The sequence below is a fragment of the Rhinolophus sinicus genome, linkage group LG15, assembly GCF_036562045.2.
Source record: "Rhinolophus sinicus isolate RSC01 linkage group LG15, ASM3656204v1, whole genome shotgun sequence".
In the NCBI taxonomy this organism is placed as follows: Eukaryota; Metazoa; Chordata; class Mammalia; order Chiroptera; family Rhinolophidae; genus Rhinolophus; species Rhinolophus sinicus.
In genome coordinates, this window is record NC_133764.1 from 43506311 (window position 1) to 43525790 (window position 19480).

A 19480-nucleotide genomic window follows, 5' to 3' on the forward strand; every position below is an offset into this window, starting at 1 on the left:
CAACCGTGGACTCACAACGCAATCGAAGCTTCAAAAGCAGATGCAATTTGAGCCTTGGAAACCTATTTCATAACCTTAAAAATATCTAAAGTGATCATGAAAATAAAATTTAAAAACCACACAAATAAATGCTTCTATATTATATATGTATACATGTGTATAAAGTATGTAAAATCAAAACTAAGTAGGAAAGTAAGTGAAAGAAGAAACCACGTGCAAAAAATGCTTTAACATATATTAAGTATGTGAATTCAATCTCTAAAGGTCATGTGCCTTTTAGGAGTTTTTTCCTTCTGCCTGATCCAAACACCCAAGTCCAGTGGAGTTAATAAACTAAATGGCAACTGATTTTACTGTGTGCTTATCATGGACTGGGTAGCCTTTGAAGCATTTATGTGTCCCAACTTTTTTTTTTAATTGAAATATAATTCACATAATATAAAATTTTATATAACATAAAATGTACCATTTAAAGTGTACAATTCAGTGTTTGTTACTATATTCACAAAGTTGTATGACTGTCACCACTAGCTAGTTCCAAAACATTTCCATCACCCAAAAAGAAAACTTGTACCCATTAGCAGTCACTTCCCAATTCCCTCTCTTCCCTACCCCTAGCAAACAATACCCTATGTTCTGTCTCTATGGATTTGCTTATTCTAGACATTTCATATATACATGAAATCACATAATATGTGGCCTTTCATGTCTGGTTTCTTTCACTTAGCAAAATGCTTTCAAGTTTCATCCATGTAACATGTATCAGCACTTCATTTCTTTTTATTGCTGAATAATATTTCATTGTATGAATATACCACATTTTACTTATCCATTCATCAGTTAGTGGACATTTGAGTTCCCACTTTGTGGCTATTATGAATAATGCTACTAGGAACATTTGTGTACAAGTTTTTGTGTGAACATATGTTTTCAATTCTCTTAGCTATCTACCTAGGAGTGGAAGTGCCAGGTCATAGGGTAACTCTCTGTTTAACTTTTTGAGGAACTGCCAGATTGTTTTTCACAGTGGCTGCACCATTTTACATTCCCACCAGCAATGTATGAGGGTTCTCAATTCTCCACATACTGGCCAACACTTGTTATTTTCTTTTTTTTTTTAAAGCATAAGTATCCCTGTGGGTGTGGAATGGTTTTGACTTGCATTTCCTTAATAGCTTAATAGATTAAGCAGCTTTTCACGTGTTGTCTATTTGTACATCTTCTCCGGAGGCATGTTTATTCACATCCTTTGCCCCTTTTTTTTTATTGGGTTGTTTATCTTTTTTGTTGTTACATTGTAGGGATTCTTTACATATGCTGGGTATGAAACCTTTATCAGATGTAAGATTTGCAAATATTTTCTCCCATTCTGTGGGGTTTCCTTTTACTTTCTTGAGAGTGTTCTTTGATGCACACAAGTTTTAAATTTTGATGAAATTTATATATTTTTGTTTGGTTGTTTTAGTCGTGTGTGCTACCTTCTTGAATGTTTACAACAACCACATGAGACAGAGAATATCAATAGTATCTGCATTTTACAGATGAGGAAACTGAGGCATAGAAATGTTAAGTACCTTGCCTGAGATTAAGCCGCTAACAGGAGGTAGAGCTGGGATCTGAATGCAAGCTCTCACACTCCAGGCCCTGGGGGAACCATTCACAGTTCCTGTGCTCAACCTGCTGTGCATGAGTAGGATTCTTCAATTATCCCTGGACCTTCAGGCCTTGTTCAAGCAGGATTGTCTGCTTGACAGTTTTCATAGCTCATACTGTATTGTTCATAAATTCATCTGTAGGGTTAGTTCAGGGTGGGGACTGGGAGGGGCGTTTCCATAGCCACTTCCTCCGTGATCTAAAGCAGCCCCCCTGAGCCGAGGCCCTGTCCACCTCGTCCCTCATCAGTGCTGCCAAGACTCTCAGAAAGGGGTTCTGGCCTCTCACCGTGGTCTTAGTCACTGTAAGAAAGGTCAGCAAAGCAAGTGAGGCCTGTGTAAATTGGTCAGGTTCAAGGGCAGGGGGAAGCCCCAGGCTGAGGCAGGGACAGCAGGAGTGGAGGTAAAAAGGCCCAAGGTCTAGAGAAGGATGAGGAGAGACCTAATGCAGAGGTGAGGGCAAAGGAAAAGCACACGCTGGGTGTGTGTCCCACGTTAGGGTCTGGGAGGCAGGTGGGGGTGGTCCCTGCCTGCATAGTCAGCCACCAGAGGAATGGCGTTGCTCCTGTGTGACCTGATGGGCAAGAGCAAGGGGCTGGTATGAGGAATCACCTAGTGGAGGCCCTTCCTTTCCTTGTGGGTGCTGCTGCCAGGAGCTGTCAGTCTGCCCTGTGGCACACACCCTCCCAGCTACTTGGGAGGTGGCAAGTTCTACACTGGGTCAGGGAAATTTCTTCCAGAAGCCCAGGGTTACCTACCAACAAGTTTCAGAATCACAGGGAAACAGGTTTCTCTGTCTTCTCAGGCACCAGGAATTCCCGTTTGGGACCTATCTTCTTTAGGGCGAGCATGCCCAGGGCAGTGTAAATCACAATGGTAACACTAATAGTTATTAATGACCACATTTGTCAAATGTGCATTTTTGTGCCAGGAACTGCACTAGGCTCTTCCCATCCATCCAATTATCCATCCATCATTACCAACCTTGTAATGACCTTGAAGGCACGGTCCCTACTTTCAGAGGTAAGGAAATGGAGCAGGGGGACTTTCAGGGAGCGCTTTACAGAGGCTTGATTCAGCTGGAAAAACATACTGTTGCCCTTCCAGCCTTTCTCCTTCTCATTGCCTGGAATGCAGACGTGGTGGCTGGAGCTCCAGGGACCACATTCAACCAGGTGTAGACCTTAGGGATGGAAGTTATGAAGTGAGGACACAGAGCATCGAGACAGAAGCCTGAGTTCTTCATGACCCATGAGCATGGGTCCACCACGCTAGCCCTGAAATGCTTTGTCCAGACTTCTTTGATGTGGAAGAAAAATAAATAAATTTGTTTAATTTTATGTCACTTTGATTTTATGTCATAAACAGTTAAACGTAAACTTAACTGATAACACACATCAAACCCCTGTGGAAGTGTAAAGAGAACTTTCACACTTTGCTTTCTATGCTATGGTATTGCTTGCATTTATCATTAATTTTACAGTAAGAGTGGGTTCATGTATTATCTGTATAAGCATCTGTTTTGGAGCCCCAGAGAACTCAAGTTGAGTGCCAGCCCACTACGTCCTACTTATGTGACCTTGGGCAGTCAGTTTCTCTGAGCCTGTTTACTCATCTGCAAAATGTATAATAACGGGACTTATCTCATCGGGTTGTTGTGGAGCTTAAAGGAGCTAAGGCAGATAACATTGGTGGCACGTGCCCGGCTCACAGCTATTACTATACTACATTATGCTACCACACAGGCACTGGTGGTGGCAGCACCAATTAGGAAAGCCCAGGAAATGTTGTTGAGTAAAAAACACAGGTTGCAAAACTGGCACATGAATATGATCCCTTTTGTGAAAAATTGTTTTTATTTCCACATCTATATGTATATCTACGCATCAGGAGATGTCTGGAGGGGGCCGGCCCGGTGGCTCACGGGGTTAGAGCTCCGTGCTCCTAACTCCGAAGGCTGCCGGTTTGATTCCCACATGGGCCAGTGGGCTCTCAACCACAAGGTTGCCCGTTCAATTCCTCGAGATCCTGCAAGGGATGGTGGGCAGCGCCCCCTGCAACTAAGATTGAACACGGCACCTTGAGCTGAGCTGCCAGTGAACTCCCGGATGGCTCAGTTGGTGGGAGCGTGTCCTGTCAACCACAAGGTTGCCGGTTCAACACCCGCAAGGGATGATGGGCTGCACCCCCTGCAACTAGCAACAGCAACTGGACCTGGAGCTGAGCTGTGCCCTCCACAACTAAGACTGAAAGGACAACAACTTGACTTGGAAAAAAGTCATGGAAGTACACACTGTCCCCCAGTAATTTCCCGTTCCCCTTCTACTAAAGTCCTGTTCCCCTGTTCTACTAATTTCTGGGTGGTAGAATTTTCTTCTTCTATATGATTGAAAAAGAGGAAAAAAACATTATTTTTGAGCAGGAAAAAAAAAAGAAAAACCTTTTGTTAAACAATATTACAAGTCACACCAAGAGTTATTAAAGCATTCATACCCTTTGACCTATCTATCTCTTGGGAACCAACCTGAGGAAATATCTCAAATGAAGGAAAAAGCAATAGCCATAAAAATATGCACCACAGAATTATTTATAATAGAGGAAAATGGGGAACCACTTAAAGTGACTTACATGAGGGTAGTAATTATTAAATCAATCACTGATTGGAACATTGTGCAATGAAAATGAAAAAGATGATGACCATGTAACAACACGGAAAAATGTTTATTGCAGAACGAGAAGCAAAAAGGGCAGAACCCAGAATTAGATCTGTGGCAGCCGCACAACTGGGCTAAACTCCTGCATGCATTTGGACGAGAACTAGAAGGGAACATGGACAAATAAAAAGTTTAATTTGTTGGGGCCACTGATTATGGGTGATTTATTTCTTCTTCATTTAGAATTCTGTTTCTTAAATGTTTGTGTGATTTAAAAAAGAAAAGAAAAAGGCTTTAAAAATCCCTGCAGGAAAAAAAAAAGGGGGGAGCAGGGAAAGACAGAAGGGAGATTTGGGATTCTCCCAGAAAGGGGGGGGGGGGGGTCTGGATAAGAGAACTTCAGAGGAAACACACTGGCAAACACTTGCAGTTTGGTCTTCTACGTGGGTGGCCCCAGGGGTTGTCGCCTTTGCTCTGACTTGAGTGATCAGATGGACAAAGTTGATGCCAGAGTTAGGGAGGCAGTGGATTAGCTGACAATAAAGCTGGGGTTAAGAGTGCTCTTCAGATTGGAATCATTTGGAAAAATGGATCATGCTGGCTACTGTCAAGATTATAGAGAAATTAGCACTAGTAACGTGGCAAGAGCATCAACGAGGCAGGCTTCCTGGAGGGTAGCTGGGCATTGTGCACCCAAACAAAGGATGTGAGTATACTCAGTCAGCAATCCCATTTCTTGGGATTTATTCTAAACCTAAGGAAACAGGCCAGCGAGCGCAGAAAAATATTTATAAAAGATGTTCATCACAGAGTTTGTAAAAATCAGAATTAAACCCTCAGTTTCACCAAAAAGGAATTGGTCGTATAAATTTTGCCATAACCATGCAGTGCTATACTATGAAGCTACACTAAAAAACAAGGATGTAGATACCCATTTGACATGAAAGGATGCCCACCACATTAGCTAGAACAAGAAGCCTCCAAAGGAAGATGTCTATTATCTCATTTTTTGTAAGATTGTGTATCTAAATATGTTCCTTTGCGTCCAAGAACATTTTGCTAAAATACACGCCAGAATCATTAACAGTGACTCATCTTTGAATGGTGGGATTACAAATTGGATCAGTCAGTGGAGTCTCAATTATGCTGCACTAATAAACAACCCGAAAATCTACGGTTTGTAACAATGAACATGAATGTCTCCTGTTTGGGTCACTGTGGTTGGCTGCTCCTCTGCCCACTATCTTCTCAGTCTAGGACCCAGGCTGATGACACGATCACGCTGTGAACACTGCAGGTCTCTTTGGCAGAGACGGGAGACGGTGGGCCACCCACTGGCTCTTACAGTCAGTGTGAGCAAGTCTCACAGTACTGCCCAGGTTTAAGAGGGCAGGCGTAGATCAATCCCCAGCAGGCCCTCAGGGAGGGGCATCCAGGAAGGGTGGTAAACATTCTGAACAGTAATACAATTGACCACAAAAGTTATTTCATCCCTGCCTTAGTCTGTTCGGGCTGCTTCAACAAAAATACCATAGGCTGGGTGCCTTAGACAACAAACATTTATTTCTCACAGTCCGAGGCTGGGAAGTCTAAGATGACGGTGCCAGCAGATTCAGTATCTGCTGAGAGTCTGCTTCCTGGCTGACAGACATCTGTCTTCGCTCCAAGTCCTCACGTGGTACAAGGGTAGGGGGAGCTCCCTGAGGTCTCTTTTCATAGGGCACTAATCCCATTCATGAGGACTCCATCCTCATGACCTAATCACCCCCAAAGGCCCCACCTTGCGGATGAGGTTTCCACATATAAATTCGGGGGGGCACAAACATTCAGTCTGTAGCAATCCTATTATTTAAGGTCTTTTTCTTTGCAGAATGCAGGTCTGTCCCAGGAAGTGGATGGTCTCACGGAGATGAGACACATAGGTTCTCATTGTCCGAGCCTCTTCTGGAGGGAAAATATAGACACCAAATCCGAGCTACCCAGCACCAGGCCAAAATGGCAGCTTCAAGCCTGAGGCAGAGAGGGGAGAGAGAGGTCAGGATTTTGCCTAATTTAAGAGATAGATCAATTGACCTGGACCCACTGTAAGTATAATATGATGATGTAACAGACAGTTCTAGATGTTCAGAAGTATTATACCAGGTCTGCTACTTACTACTTATATGACTAGAGTCCAGTTCAAGGGCCTATTTGAACATCCCTGTATGTAACATGGAAATTATAAGAGCTGCCCTGCCTACTTCATACTATTTGGTGAGGGTGGGGGTGGGGGACTCAGTCATAGGGCTTGATAATTGTCAGTGGTCTTGCACTCAGGAGGTTGGTCCTTCATGCTATAACCACACACCCACACATACTACATTTCCCCCAACTCCTCTCATCACCAAAGTAGCTTGTTCACCCCTTTTAATTGTGTTCATGTGCTTTTCAGTAGGGCAGGTGAAAAATGACAATAAAAGTCTCACTATGAAGGAGAAGCCCTTTGATGGATGAGCCATGGAAGGCCTAGACACAGAGCGAAGGACCCCACTCTAGTTGGTCACGTCTGGAAGTAGCTGTGTCCCCATCGTTCCTCCTGATCCCAGCCTCCCAGGATGGAAGGCAGGCAATGACAGGGCTTCCCAAACTGGCCTGATTATTAGAGCCATTTAGGAAGCATTTAAAAACTAGATTCCTGGGCTCTGCCTCCGGGAGATTCTGATTCACCTGAGGCGGGTGGGACCAGGCTGAGTCACAGAAGCTCATCCATGCCACCCCCACTTGGCCCTGGCTCCTGTCCAGGATGTCTGCACAGGCCTCGTGAGGTGCCCCAGCAGGGAGGGCCTGGGCATCTCAGGTGGCACGAGCCCGGGCTGCTGGGAGAAACCTGAGTGGGCCCAGGTTATCTGATGGTGCACCTGCTCCGGCCCCGTGCTCACTTCTTGAATATCAAGATCAGGAAGAGGCTCTCCCAGGCAGCATCGGTCACCCTGCAAACTGCCCTAGAGCCACAGGAGGTGGTGAGGAAAATGTGTGCCCCCTTTCTGCTCCCAGCCTCAGAACCAAATGCACTGCAGGCTTCTACGGTCCGCCTGTACACCCTCACTGATAACCCTGAAATGTATCTCTTTACACATCTATCAACATGGCAATGAGTTCCTCAAGGGCTGGAACAGGTCTTATTCCTCTCTGTGTGCCCGGCACAGAGCCTGGCACACCAGTAGTGCTTGCTAAATATTTCATGAATAAATGAGAGGTAGTAACACTTACCACGTTACCACAGGGTCACAGAAGGACTGATATTCACACCCACTAGTCACACGGGCAATGCACGCGCTCACCTCTGAGGGGTGGAGAACCCCATCGTTAGTCACCCAGCTAGCTAGAGGCTGAGCTTGGCATGCCCCGATTTGCAGCAGTACTACATTACTTTTGGCATCACAGGACCCTTTGATTTGAAAATTTATGAAGCCTCCTCACAGCAAAACGCCTTTCTCTCACACACATATATACACGCACCCTGCATGTGATTTCTAGATTAAGAGTATCGGCCCTTCAAAAAGGGAAAGCTCCTTTTATATGGATGCTCAATTAATGAATATAGATGGAAAAATAAAGTCAGAAATTAATATTTTGCAACCGTCGGTCTAATCACTGAATCAGGCAAGGCTCACTGATGGATGCTCAATCATTCGGTAAATATTTGTCAGGGAACAGGAAGAAATCTCAGCTTAGACTTAGCCACTAGCCCCCAAATCAGGATTCCGCAATCCAGGAAGGGGCCAGGACAAAGGACAGCACCATAGTCAAGGCAGGCTCCAGACGGTCTTATTAGGCTATTTAAATAAAACCGGGTGACCATTTCTGCAAGTAAAAGGCCAGGGGAGAATTACCAGGCTTTGGGGGCTTTTCTGTATTCATCTCCTCTCCCCTTTCCCTGCTTGCTCCCCTCACCTTCACTCTCTCAAGGGAAAGGCTGCAGAGGAGAAGGGACTGGGAGAGAGGACTCGGCAGGGTCTGTGAGGCTCCTGACACCCCAAACATATCCTGGTTGCCAAAAGAGAAGGGGCAAGGCTCGCTCTGATCTTTCCCACTGTTCTCAGAGTCCAGCTGTACTGGATATACAAATGGGTCCATCAGCATTCTCCATCCCTTCTATGTCCTCTCCTGTATTACAGGGGCTGGAAGCCTGAGAGCTAGATTCCTCAGAATCTCTTGCCAGCCTAGATTTGCTTTAGAGGCCACTAGTGAGAGGCACTCACAGAAACCACTACTCCTTCTCTGGCAGTGGTGGGTACACTTGATGCCAGTTCCGAGGCCAGAAAGGTCCTCCCGTTCACCTCACTAGCTGGTCTCCTGGGGATGCTATAATGACCAGGGCTGAGATGGCTCCTGCCAGGGGAGATGTCTGCGGTGTCAGCCCCGCCCCCAAGCCCACCTGGCACAGTGTCCCTCTGATACAGCAACATCTGGTCATCCTTCTGGCACAGGGGAGAGGGCTCTCTGCTGCCAGACCTCTTGGAGGAGAGGTAGAAGGGTCAGCAACAGAGAGTCCAGCACGGCCAGACCCTCCCAGGAACAACGAAGACCCCTGGGAAAACAAGAGGCCTGGATATGACTGCCTCGTCTCACCATTTTCAAGGCCCACCCTCCACCAGTGTCACCCAGAACCCTCAGGCCCCTCCTTATTGGTCTTTCTCACTTCTCCTGGGTATGTGATCTATAGTCAGGGATCCCAAGGGCTCCTAACCACCCCCCACCCCCAACACACCTGTGATCCAGCCGCAATAGGCCCTGCTCCAACAATGTGTCCACCTCCTTGCTTGCTCCAAACACGTCCCAAAGGGTCAACTGGGGCTCAAACTGCTGCCAGTGCTGGGGAGACCAGAAGAGTCAGAGGTGCAGGGGCCACAGGGTGGATAGCTGCTGGGGCTCTTCTGGGCCATGTGGCTGGGGGTGTGGTGAGGGAGGGTCCAGTCCAGTGCAAGGATCTTAGCAACTAGGCCCAGGCCAATAGGTCAGCAGCGAGGTAAGTACCTTTACTCCTATTCCATGTTCAAGTCAAAACCGAGCTCCCAGCAACGCCGGGTCTCCCTCCAATCCTTCTCCCAACCTCACCCAGCCTCAGCCAGGGCTTTATGGCTCTGACTTCATCCAGAGCAATTTTAAGTTTGATCGACCATCTACTGCATATCCTATCTACACTTTCAGTGCTGCTTAAAAACATTTGAAAACCCTTAATCCAGTCTATTCCCTAGAGCTGAGAAAACTGGAGTTCAGAGAGGTGAAAGGATGCATGCCCAAGGTTGCAGTAGAACAGGGACTAGAGCCCAGGTTTCTGCAGTCCAAGTCTAGGGTTCTCACCCTGGCACCGCAGTGCCCACCAGGTCTCGGCTGGGTTAAAGCCCCACCTCCAGCTGCCAGCCCCAGAGGAATGGGAGGGATGTGTATAAAGGAGTGAGGGAGACCGAAAATGATTCTGCACAGCTGAGAAGTAGGAAGCAGGGTGCCACAGCTGCTTGACCCCTTACCTCGTGAGTGATCCCCACGTCTGTGCGTAGCCCCATAGCCAAAACTTCCTCCAGCCTAAAAGGAAAACCGTCAAAGGGTCTTGGAGAGGAGACCTGGCTTCTCCCCGTCTTTAAACCCTATGCCGGGCTGCGTGTATGGGGGGCTAATGAGGATCATGCAGTATGGGGGCAGAACAGGGCAGGAAATAAAGAGGTGAACATGGTGGTGGTTCTGGGGGTGCAAGGGAACCCCGGGTAAAGAGCCCTGTGCCCTCAGATGCTCACAGCTCCAGCTTGCCCAGTGGGGTGTGCTTCCGGGTGCCATGACCATACAGCATCACCTCCTTCATCCAGATGTCAGGCTCCAGGGTCTGGATCCGAGCTTCCCGAACGTGGCCCCCGGCCCCCTGGGGCACAAATCGCCCATGGGCCCCTGACAACATCAACAACCACCCCTACTTTCATAACAGCAAACATTCAGTGCTTGCCTGATGTTAACTCAGGGCTTCTCAAAGTGTGGTCCCTGGACCAACAGCCTAATTTCTCAGGCCCTACACCCAACCTGTCCAATCAGAAATTCTGGAGTTGGGGCCCAGGAATCTGAGTTTTCACAAGCCCTCCAGGTAATTCTGATGCACGCTAGAGACTGAGAAGCACAGTGCCAGGTACTGTATCAAGCACCTTAAAATACACGCAATGGCTCTACGGCATCCTTTTTTGGGCCACACTTTACATATGAAGAAACAGAGGCTTAGATGTTAACAAGTGGCCCAGGATCACACAGCCATGACATTCCATTCCTGAGTCATCTGTTCTATGGTTTACAGGGAACTCACCAGGCCCAATGCCAAGGTACTGACCGCACTGCCAGTAAGTCCAATTGTGGGTACTAAGCGCCCCCTGTGGGGAGGGAGGGTACAGTCAGTGCACAGCAAAGAGGGTAGCCCCGTTTCTGTTCAGGTAAGAGGCACCTGGTTAGAATGTCCCACCTCCTCAGGCCTCAGAGCACCCAGCAGAGACCCTTCTCCCCACAGGATCACATTTCCCAGGTCATGCCCCAGCTTGCCCACTCTGCACTCTCTGTCACCAGTCCTAGGACTTACATTCCGGGCGAAGTTGGAGACCTCATACTGGCGGAAGCCAGCCTGCCCAAGCACTGCCCGTCCCTCCTGGTACATCTCAGCAGCGAGCTCAGGATCAGGGGCAGGAAGGACACCCTGTTGCACCTGGGTGAAGAGGGTAGTGCCCCGCTCCAGGGACAACTGGTAGAGGGAGACGTGGTCGTCACAGTGGAGCAGCAGTTTCTTCAGCTGCCTGAGCCACGGCCCCACCTGCTGTGTCGGCAGCCCCAGCATCAGGTCCACAGATACGCGCCCGGGAAAGAGGCGCCGGGCCTCTGCCAGTGTCTGCAGAGCATCACTGGCCGAGTGTGTCCGCCCCAGCAGCTGGAGCTCAGTGTCGTCCAGGGACTGGGGAGAGAGGGTCCAGTGTAAGTGCACAGGCCAGCTCAGAGGGAAACAAAAATACCCGACGTTACTGGAGACACAGATACAGGCAAAAATGCAGAACAAGGCAGGGAGCTGGAAGGCAGGTAGTCAAGCCAGTACCCAGGGTATCATTCCCGGAAGGGTCATTATGTGCCAAGCATTTTTATATAATATCTAATTCATTCTTATAAACCGCCAACATTGGCTCCATTTTACAGACGAGAAAAACTGACGTTCAGAGATGCTAAGTAACTTGTCCAAGGTCATACAATGGCAAAGTCAGACCTGGAATTTAGGACTATCTGACTCCAAAGCCAAGAGTCTTTTTACATTTCACTTTTTATTTTGAAGTATTTCAAACCTATAGAAAAGGCGAAAGAAAAATTCAATACATACCTTCATCTAGATTCACCAACTAACATTTTGCCACATTTTCTCAGTCTCTCCATAAATATGCTCACATATATCATTAGGTTGAATCATTTGAGAGTAAGTCAAGACCAGCACTGTCCAAAACAACTTTCAGTGACGATGAAAATGTTCTATATCTGCACTGTCCAATAGGTACTAACCATGTGTGGCTATTCAAATTTTAAAACAATTACATTGAAATAATCACATTCCAATTGTTTAATGGCATGTGGTCAGTGCAGATATAGAACAATTTTAGTAGAATATCGTAGCCACTGGCCACATGCTACTGTGCATTTGCAAAGTGGTTATTTAAATTTAAGTTACTTAAACATTGCACCCTTTTACCTCTAAATACTTATTTCCTAAGGACAAGGACATTTCTCTTACATAACCACAATCCAATTACAGAGTTCAGGAAATGTAACACTGATACAATGCCATTGTCTAATACACAGTCATATTCAAATGCAGTCAACAGTCCCAATAATGTTTACTGTAGTAATTTCCTCTTCCTGCCCTAATCCAGGATCCAATCAGGGGTCACACACTGCACTCAGCTATCATTGTCTCTTTAGTCTCCTTTAGTCTAGATCCTTCGTCTTTCTTTGTCTTTCATGACACTGACATTTTTGAAGACTACAAGCCAGTTGTGTTTCAAAATGTGTCTTAATGAATAAGGTCTAGAAATCTGCTGTATGTCACTGCACTTATAGTTAACAATACTGTCTGCACACTAAAAAAATCGTTAGGCTAGATCTCACGTTATCTGTTCTTACCACACACACAGTCTCTTAATTTAGGTTTTCCTGAGGTTTTTTTCACACTTAGAGTCAAGATATGTAGGCACTTGGGGCTGGAATCTCTCAAAAATGATGTGCCCCTTTCAGTATGTCCCCTCAGGACAAAGCCCTGATCTCAAACTCTACGGTAAAGTGGTACATGTATTAGAAGAGGGGAAAATACTGGATATGCAAACACTAGGGGTCAACCTGAGAGGAATACGTTTCTCCCTACTTAAAAACCTTCAACAGCTCCCCTGTCACCACTAGGCAAAACCCCAAACTCCCTAGTAAGTATGGTGCTGAAGGCTTCCTTGCCTCCAGCCTCTCCAGTCACAAGGAATGACTCACAACTCCCGTAAAACATGCAGGGCTCTTCCATGTCCTGTGTCTTTTCCCCTCACACCTGGTGACCTCCTCCTCCTCATTAAACATTACCTCTCCAGGAAGAAATCCACGATTTCATCAGACTAAGATGCCCTGCAGTCTATATTCCGAAAGCCTTTTGTAGAGACCCCCTTTAACATGCTGCAATGATCTGACCACCCACTATTTGCCTCTTCCTGTGTCTCCAATCATGTAACAAATCTTTTTTGAGCATCTATTATGTGCCAGGCCCTAAGGTGGGTGCTTGGAATAATGTGATGAACAAAAAGGCATGCATGATCCCTGCCCCACAGATTAGTGGTCCAGCACAGGAGCAAACAATTACATAGTTACCGAAGGGTCATGATACACTTTTCAGTACCTACTGGGCCCTGGCACCCAGAAGGAATTCAGTAAATGTTTGCCCAATAAATGAATGTGACCAGAGGAGAGACAACACTGAAGGGCTGGGTGCTCTGGGATGGGGTGGGTAAGGTGGGTTACCTGGAGGCCAATGGACAACCTGTTGACTCCTGCTGCCCCGAATGCTGACAGCCTGGAGCCTGGGGCCGAAGTGGGGTTGGCCTCCAATGTGACTTCACAGTCTGCAGGCAGGTGGGTTGCTTGGGCCACTGCCTCCAGGATAGCAGCCACAGTGTGGGGGCTGGCTAGACTGGGGGTGCCCCCACCAAAGAACACAGACTCCACCCTGGCGAAAGAGGATGGAGAAGATGAGACCTGGAGGCGCACTCTGGGATGCCTGCACCTGTCCTATCCACTCCCCAAAGATCCACTTCCAGCCTCCAGTACGCACCGCCGCACCCCGCTGAGCCGCAGCAGTGTTTGTGCCTCAGTCACCAGGCAGCTCCTCACAGCAGCCTCCTCCACACCACGCGGGATGTACTTGTTGAAATTGCAGTAACTGCAGCGCTTCTCGCAGTAGGGCCACTGGGGGCAAGGGGAGTATAAACGGGGTGAGAGGTGACCCCGGGCTGTCCTGACCAGTTCCAGGGTACAGTCGCACACATCTCCATCCCCATTCCAGGTCCATCCACAGTGGCTACGCCATCTGAGCCACACAACTCCCCAAGGCAGGTCGGACTGGGATTATTATGTACACTTCACTAAGACAAAACAGGTTCAGAAGGGAAATAACATGGTCAAGGTCACCGAGCTGGTGACCCAGACATTTCCCTGCCAGGGAACCGGGTCTCATCCAAGATCTCGTCCGGGGACCGGGAAAGTCGGCAGGTGGGCTCACGCGTGACTCGTCATACGTGAGTTACGGCCGGCGCAGCCGAGCCGGGCTCAGAGCTCTGCCTCCACCTTCCCACTCACGTGGACGTAAAGCGCCGCGCGCTGGTTCCCGGGCTCAGGACTCCGGGATCTCCCAGCACCTTCCGCTCGGCGGCGCCTCTGGGCCACTTTGGCCGCTGCCGCCCAGGCGCGGGCCCGGATTCCCGGGAGTGCCATGGCGCGTCCTGCGTCTGGTCGCCCGGTGCGCGGGGCAGGATCGGAGCCCGAGACGCGCCCACAGCGCAGTGTGCGCAGAGTCGGACCGGTGAGCTGCCCGGGCGGAAGGAAGAGGGGCTGCGTGACCCAGCGCCGCGTCCAACGAGGCGAGGAAAGAACCCGAAGCTTCGGGACTGCGGCGCCCCCTGCCGGGCACCGATGCGCTCACCGCAGCCGCCTGCCCTTCCTTTCCTTGGAGGCCGGGAGTTGGTTGTGCCGCGAGCTGCCCGCCTTTTGGCACCCTATCCGGGGAAAGAGTCCCCTGATCCATCCAGGAATTCTTAATTCGTTCAGTGAATTCTTTCACATTTTATGTGCCTGCACAGAGTTGGGCGCTGGGGAAATCCAGATGCATAGGACTAGGTCACAGTATAAGATGTATAAGATAGGAGGGAGGCAAACCAACAAAGGAACACAGCCAATATATATTAATTCAGCACCTGCTGGATACCAGGCCAGTAGGCTCTGTGATGTGGAGCAATCTGCTACAAGGGCGGTGGAATCAGTATGGGAGGAGAGGGCACTTGGGCTGAACGTTGAAACAGCAGAAAATCCCAGGGAAAGCCTCTTGGCCTGGAGACTAGGAGGTCATCTCCTGGATCAGGCCAACCCTTCCCCGCACCCCCCCACACATCTGCTGGGAGGAGAGTCAGGGATGGTGTCTGTGGTAGGAGACAGGATTCAGGGCAAGGGCTAGGAAAGCAGGCACCTAAACTGTCCCATGAAGTGGAAAGATCATGGGCTTTGGAGTCAGACAGCTGGGTTCTAATTCCAGCTGTGTGACCCTTAGGCAAAACACCAAACTTCCCTGAATTTCATTTCATCATTTGTGAAATAGGGCTCATGTCTCCTTGACAGGGTTGTTGGGAAGGTTTCAAGAGAATGTGTATCTGAAAGCACCTAGCATAATGCCTGGCACTCAGAGTATCCTAATCTTATGTTCATTTTCTAAAAAGTAACCACACCACTGCTGCTGCGGGTAGACACATTGGGAGGTAGGGATCGCAAGCAGGAGAAGCTGTTTTTATTTCTTGGGTTAAGCTACAGCCTACTTTATCTTGCTCTGCCCATCAGAGAAGCCCATGTTCATCAATGAAAAAATATGTATAAAAATTGGGTTGGTTGGGGAGGGGATGAAGGAAGTAGGGAGATGAGGGATGATAGCTAAAGAGTATGGAGTTTCTGTTTAAGGAGGTGAAAATTTTTTTTATTTTATGAGGGCAAGCTAGGGTTCTTTTTTATTCAAGGGGATGACATAGATACAATGAAAATGTTTTAAGTTGACTGATGGTGGCATACATCTGCGTATATACTAAAAGCCAATGAATTGTACACGTAAATGGGTGAATTAGATGATATGTGAGTTATATTCAATAAAGCTCTTATAAATAAGAATACTTCTTGCTGGACTAATCTGGTGATGAGGTAAAAAACAAAGTGAGTGTAGTCTTTAAAAAGTCTGGTGACAATGTGAAAAAGAAATGAGTATAGTCTTAAAACTCCTCACTCAATCCCTCTGGTATCTCAAAGGGATTGAGTGAGGAGTAAATTAATTAGATAACGCTAACTAACACCAAAGTGCTTAGCACCATTGTTGACAAGGAATAGGAGGTTTGAAAGTGCTAGTTTCCCTTTTGTTTCTTCCCTCTCCATCCCATAGTAGCTGCCAAGACAGCAAGCAAGGGACCAGCCAAAGAAAACAGAGAAGTTCTTTATGCCAAATCACAAAGACAGACTGGGGAATGTGGGGGAAGGGCAGGGAGGGCCTGGGAGGTTCCCCCTCCTCTTTATTCACAGGTTTAGATGTCGTTCCATCTGCTCTCGAAGTTTGAATTTCTGGATCTAGAGGAAAGGAAAGAGAAAGGAATGAGAGCCAGGCTTGGGACCTCTGTCAGGTAGGGTGACCAACCGTCTTGGTTTGCCTGGAACTGAGGAGGTTCTTAGGATAAAGCTGGGAAAGTTTGGGGCAAACTAGGATGACTTGACTAGTTGGTCACCCTACTGCCAGATTCTTACCCATCACTAAGGGTGGCATAGGTGGGGCCACCTGGCCTTCTGCACCTGGGCCCCCAGCTACCCTACTCTTGCCTACTCTCCTCCACCTTACATACCTTTCCTGAGATGGTGAGGGGGTAGCTGGTGACAAACACGACGTATCGGGGAATCTTGAAGTGGGAGATCTGCGTACCAGAGGGAGATACAACATGAGGCTGGGTGGGAGTCATAGGGCTGGGGGAGGGAACAGTGGGCTGAGTGGTTGGCTGGGACAGGGGTTTGAAAAACAGAGGACTATCAGTTTGGGGTGAGTTGAGGCTCCTACCTTCCCTTTGCAGAAAGCCTTGATGTCCTCAGGTGTGGTCTCTTCCCCCTGCTTCAGCCGAATGCAGGCACAAACTTCCTCCCCCATCCGCTCGTCCTTCACTCCTACCACCTTCCAGAGTCACAGATAGATATCAAACAACCCCATCCCCATCCATGTCTCCTGCTCATCTGGGCTTACCCGGACTGGGGGCCTCACCTGCACTTCTTGCACCTGCGGGTGTGTGTGAAAGAAGTCCTCAAGTTCTGCGGGGTAGATGTTCTCACCACCCCGGATGATCATATCCGTGGAGCGGCCCACAATTTTGCAGAAGCCCTGCTCATCCATCACAGCAATGTCTCTGGAAGGAAAGGCTAGGAATGGCCTCTCGCCTCTGCCTCGGCTGGCCCTCTCACTCACTCATTCATCAAACATTTATTGAGCATCTACTATGTGTCTTGCACTGCTCTAAACTCTGTGGAGGATACAGCATGAATAAGATATTTCCTGGAACTTACAGTCTAGTGTGGGAGGCAGACAAACACAAAGCAACACCTATAACATTCTCTCTCTCTCAACATATCTATACATATGCTTTCCATGGCTGGTTTCTTTTCTATCATTCAGGTCTCAGCTCAAACATTTCCACCTCTAGAGGGCGCTGACCATCCAGTCTAAGAAAAGATCCCCTCCCTATGACAGTCACTTTCTCTCCTCTGATCTTATTTCATTTTCTTCACTTTATCAATGTCTGAAATTATCTTGTTTATATCTGTCTCCGTGCACCAGACACATGGGAAGTAAGAGTAGGATCCTTCTCATCTTGCTTTCCACTGGACCATCGGTATCTAGAATAGTGGCATATCGCAGGTGCATAAGAACGTGTTGAATTAACAAATCAGTGACAGAATCTTGGCTCCAATTTTGCAGACACTGGTGTAGTGCTCTGTCCGAGGCTCTCTCATCAGTACCGCATTTGATCCTTCCATGAGCTCTGTGCACTGACTATAATCTTCCCCATTGTGGAAATTAAGTCTCTATGATATGAAGGGGCCATCCTGACACACATGTTCTCCCTCTTCTAGTTTAATGCTCCCCACTCAGCCTCAGGACCCCCAGCCTCCCCTCAGCAGCCAAAACCTCTGCCCTGCCCTGTCCTCTCACCCTGTCCGATACCACTTGTCCTGTCCAATTACTTCCTTAGTCTTCTGGGGCTCATTCCAGTAGCCCAGCATGACACAGTACCCTCGGATCCACAGCTCTCCAGGTGTATTCAGCTCTGCCAGTTTCCCCGTCTCCATGTTCATGATCTGGGCCTGAGACAGGGTAGCTTCAGGCTGGTGCCTCCCACCCTCTCACTTCAGGATAGGGGCCCTCAGGAACGGAGGGAACTTTGCCTTTTCTCCCCGCAATAATGAGGCCCCCTGGCTCTGCCCATTCTGATCCAGGGAAGGGAGACAACAGTCAGAGTGGCCCCATCACAAATCAGACACCTGAGCTGCACATGCAAAAATAGGTGCGGCCCAGGCCAGGGGTGCTGAGGCAGACTGGACAGGAGCTGCCACAGAGAAGAAGGCCTGTGGAAGGCCAGGCCAGCTGAAGAATTATAAACTGTGCAGAAGAAAAGGGAGTGTCTTCTTACTTCCCATTAAGTGGCAAATAGAGAAGCCAAAGAGGGTGGCGTGGCAGGGCCATGTGAACAGGAGAGGCAGCAGAGAGGCAGAGTCTGAAAGCCCAATGGAGAAATGAGCCACAGCAAACATGCAAGGAAGGCTTAGCTTCTATGTGCCTCAGTGTGTGCATCTGTGAAATGGGGAGAACTGCGCTGGCCCCTCTCTATCTCACAGGTGGGCATCCCACAGAGAGTGGCAGCGAGGCTGTCTGACACATGAGAGGGGGCTAATGTCACCACACACTCACTCCAGGGAGGAGGGCAAGAAAGATCCACATCAGGGTGGTGTCTGGCCCCAAGGGAAGCACAAGGGCACAAAGGGGCAGGGGAAACCAGGTGCAGGCTGGCATAAAGCACCAGTGTTGGAGCCAAAAAGGAGTAAGAGATGATCTGGGTCAGCCATGAAGTGCAAGAAACACCCACCCAAAGGGACAGGCTGCTTGGGAAATTCAGTGTTTATACTAAGCAAAAAGAGAAACTGGGCAGAAGTGAGGGTGGGGGGCTTATGGGAGAGAAAGAGCTCTGTAGGAAAAATCTCTGTGCTTTGACTCCTTTTTGAGGCTGTCCTGGCTGCCCTGAAACAGACAGTGGGGCTTGGCAAAAACACACCTCAGACAGGAAGGGAGGCTGCGGAGAAGTTCAGCTGGCTACTGCTCATGGCTGCTGCTCAGCTCTTCCTCAGGCCTCAGCCCACAGAGAAAGCCCCAGGCCAGGCCCAGAGAAGACTCTACTGTGGGGAAGGGTGGGATTCTCTGTGGGAGATGGGATCTGAGGGTCCTAGTGTGGGGCTCACCTCTGTGTGAGGCACAATTCTGCCCACACTTTCTGCCTTCTGCTCCACAGTGTCCTCAGGAAAGTTCATGAAGGTCACAGGACTGTTCTCTGTTGTTCCATAAGCAACCTAGAGGGTCCAGAAAGGATGTTTGGAGGGAGCTGGGGGACTGCAGGGGAATGGGGTGAGCTACCCTGAGGGAATGGAAGGAACTCAGGGGAAAGTGGAAGGCAACTGAAAGGTGGGGAAAGAGGCACAGATGTTAGAGATCGGGGGTCAGGAGGCAGAGGTGCTGGGACAATGATCCGACTAACTCAACTAACAAGGGCCCCAGATATGAAATAAACTTAAGAGCAGAGCCTCTTCTAACCAGGGCTCTCTCAG

At 48.5% G+C, this 19480-nt stretch overlaps 2 protein-coding genes and 1 long non-coding RNA gene across 4 annotated transcripts in view; 1 reads left to right on the forward strand and 2 right to left on the reverse strand.

Moving 5' to 3' along the window:
• Positions 1–2506: 2506 nt before the first annotated feature.
• Positions 2507–2987, forward strand: LOC141568937 (uncharacterized). Its single transcript, XR_012492276.1, has 2 exons — positions 2507–2675; positions 2760–2987. It is a non-coding gene; the product is annotated as an uncharacterized LOC141568937 (long non-coding RNA).
• Positions 2988–5847: 2860 nt separating this feature from the next.
• Positions 5848–15276, reverse strand: RSAD1 (radical S-adenosyl methionine domain containing 1). Of its 2 annotated transcripts, XM_019730945.2 has the most exons (10): positions 14180–15265; positions 13656–13789; positions 13346–13550; positions 10899–11264; positions 10632–10695; positions 10081–10228; positions 9817–9871; positions 9057–9160; positions 8724–8876; positions 5848–6316 (listed from the first exon to the last, which is right to left on the reverse strand). In XM_019730945.2, exons 1-9 carry the CDS (start codon positions 14312–14314, stop codon positions 8759–8761), a joined length of 1329 nt encoding a protein of 442 aa, XP_019586504.2. In that variant the 5' UTR covers positions 14315–15265; the 3' UTR covers positions 5848–6316; positions 8724–8758. The 2 variants fall into 2 exon arrangements, with proteins under 2 accessions (XP_019586504.2, XP_019586505.2); XM_019730946.2 differs by lacking the exon at positions 8724–8876 and having other exon boundaries at positions 14180–15276.
• Positions 15277–16048: 772 nt separating this feature from the next.
• ACSF2 (acyl-CoA synthetase family member 2) overlaps positions 16049–19480 on the reverse strand; it is a 30431-nt gene continuing 26999 nt past the window's right edge. Inside the window, exons 11-16 of the mRNA XM_019730944.2 lie at positions 19118–19225; positions 17817–17968; positions 16872–17013; positions 16674–16784; positions 16465–16533; positions 16049–16195 (exon numbers count right to left, since the gene is read on the reverse strand). Coding sequence (XP_019586503.2) covers positions 16145–16195; positions 16465–16533; positions 16674–16784; positions 16872–17013; positions 17817–17968; positions 19118–19225 — 633 coding nt within the window. The 3' untranslated portion in view covers positions 16049–16144. The remainder of the gene's footprint in view (positions 16196–16464; positions 16534–16673; positions 16785–16871; positions 17014–17816; positions 17969–19117; positions 19226–19480) is intronic.

Bases quoted from the DNA above. Each gene is read 5' to 3' on its own strand.
- RSAD1 (XM_019730945.2), bottom strand. From the start codon at position 14,314: ATGGCACTCCCGGGAATCCGGGCCCGCGCCTGGGCGGCAGCGGCCAAA. The intron at 13,790-14,179 runs GTGAGTGGGAAG...CCTTGCCCCCAG, and splicing joins GCGCGGCGCTTTACGTCCAC to TGGCCCTACTGCGAGAAGCG. The intron at 11,265-13,345 runs GTAACCCACCTT...CTCTCTCCCCAG, and splicing joins GGTTGTCCATTGGCCTCCAG to TCCCTGGACGACACTGAGCT.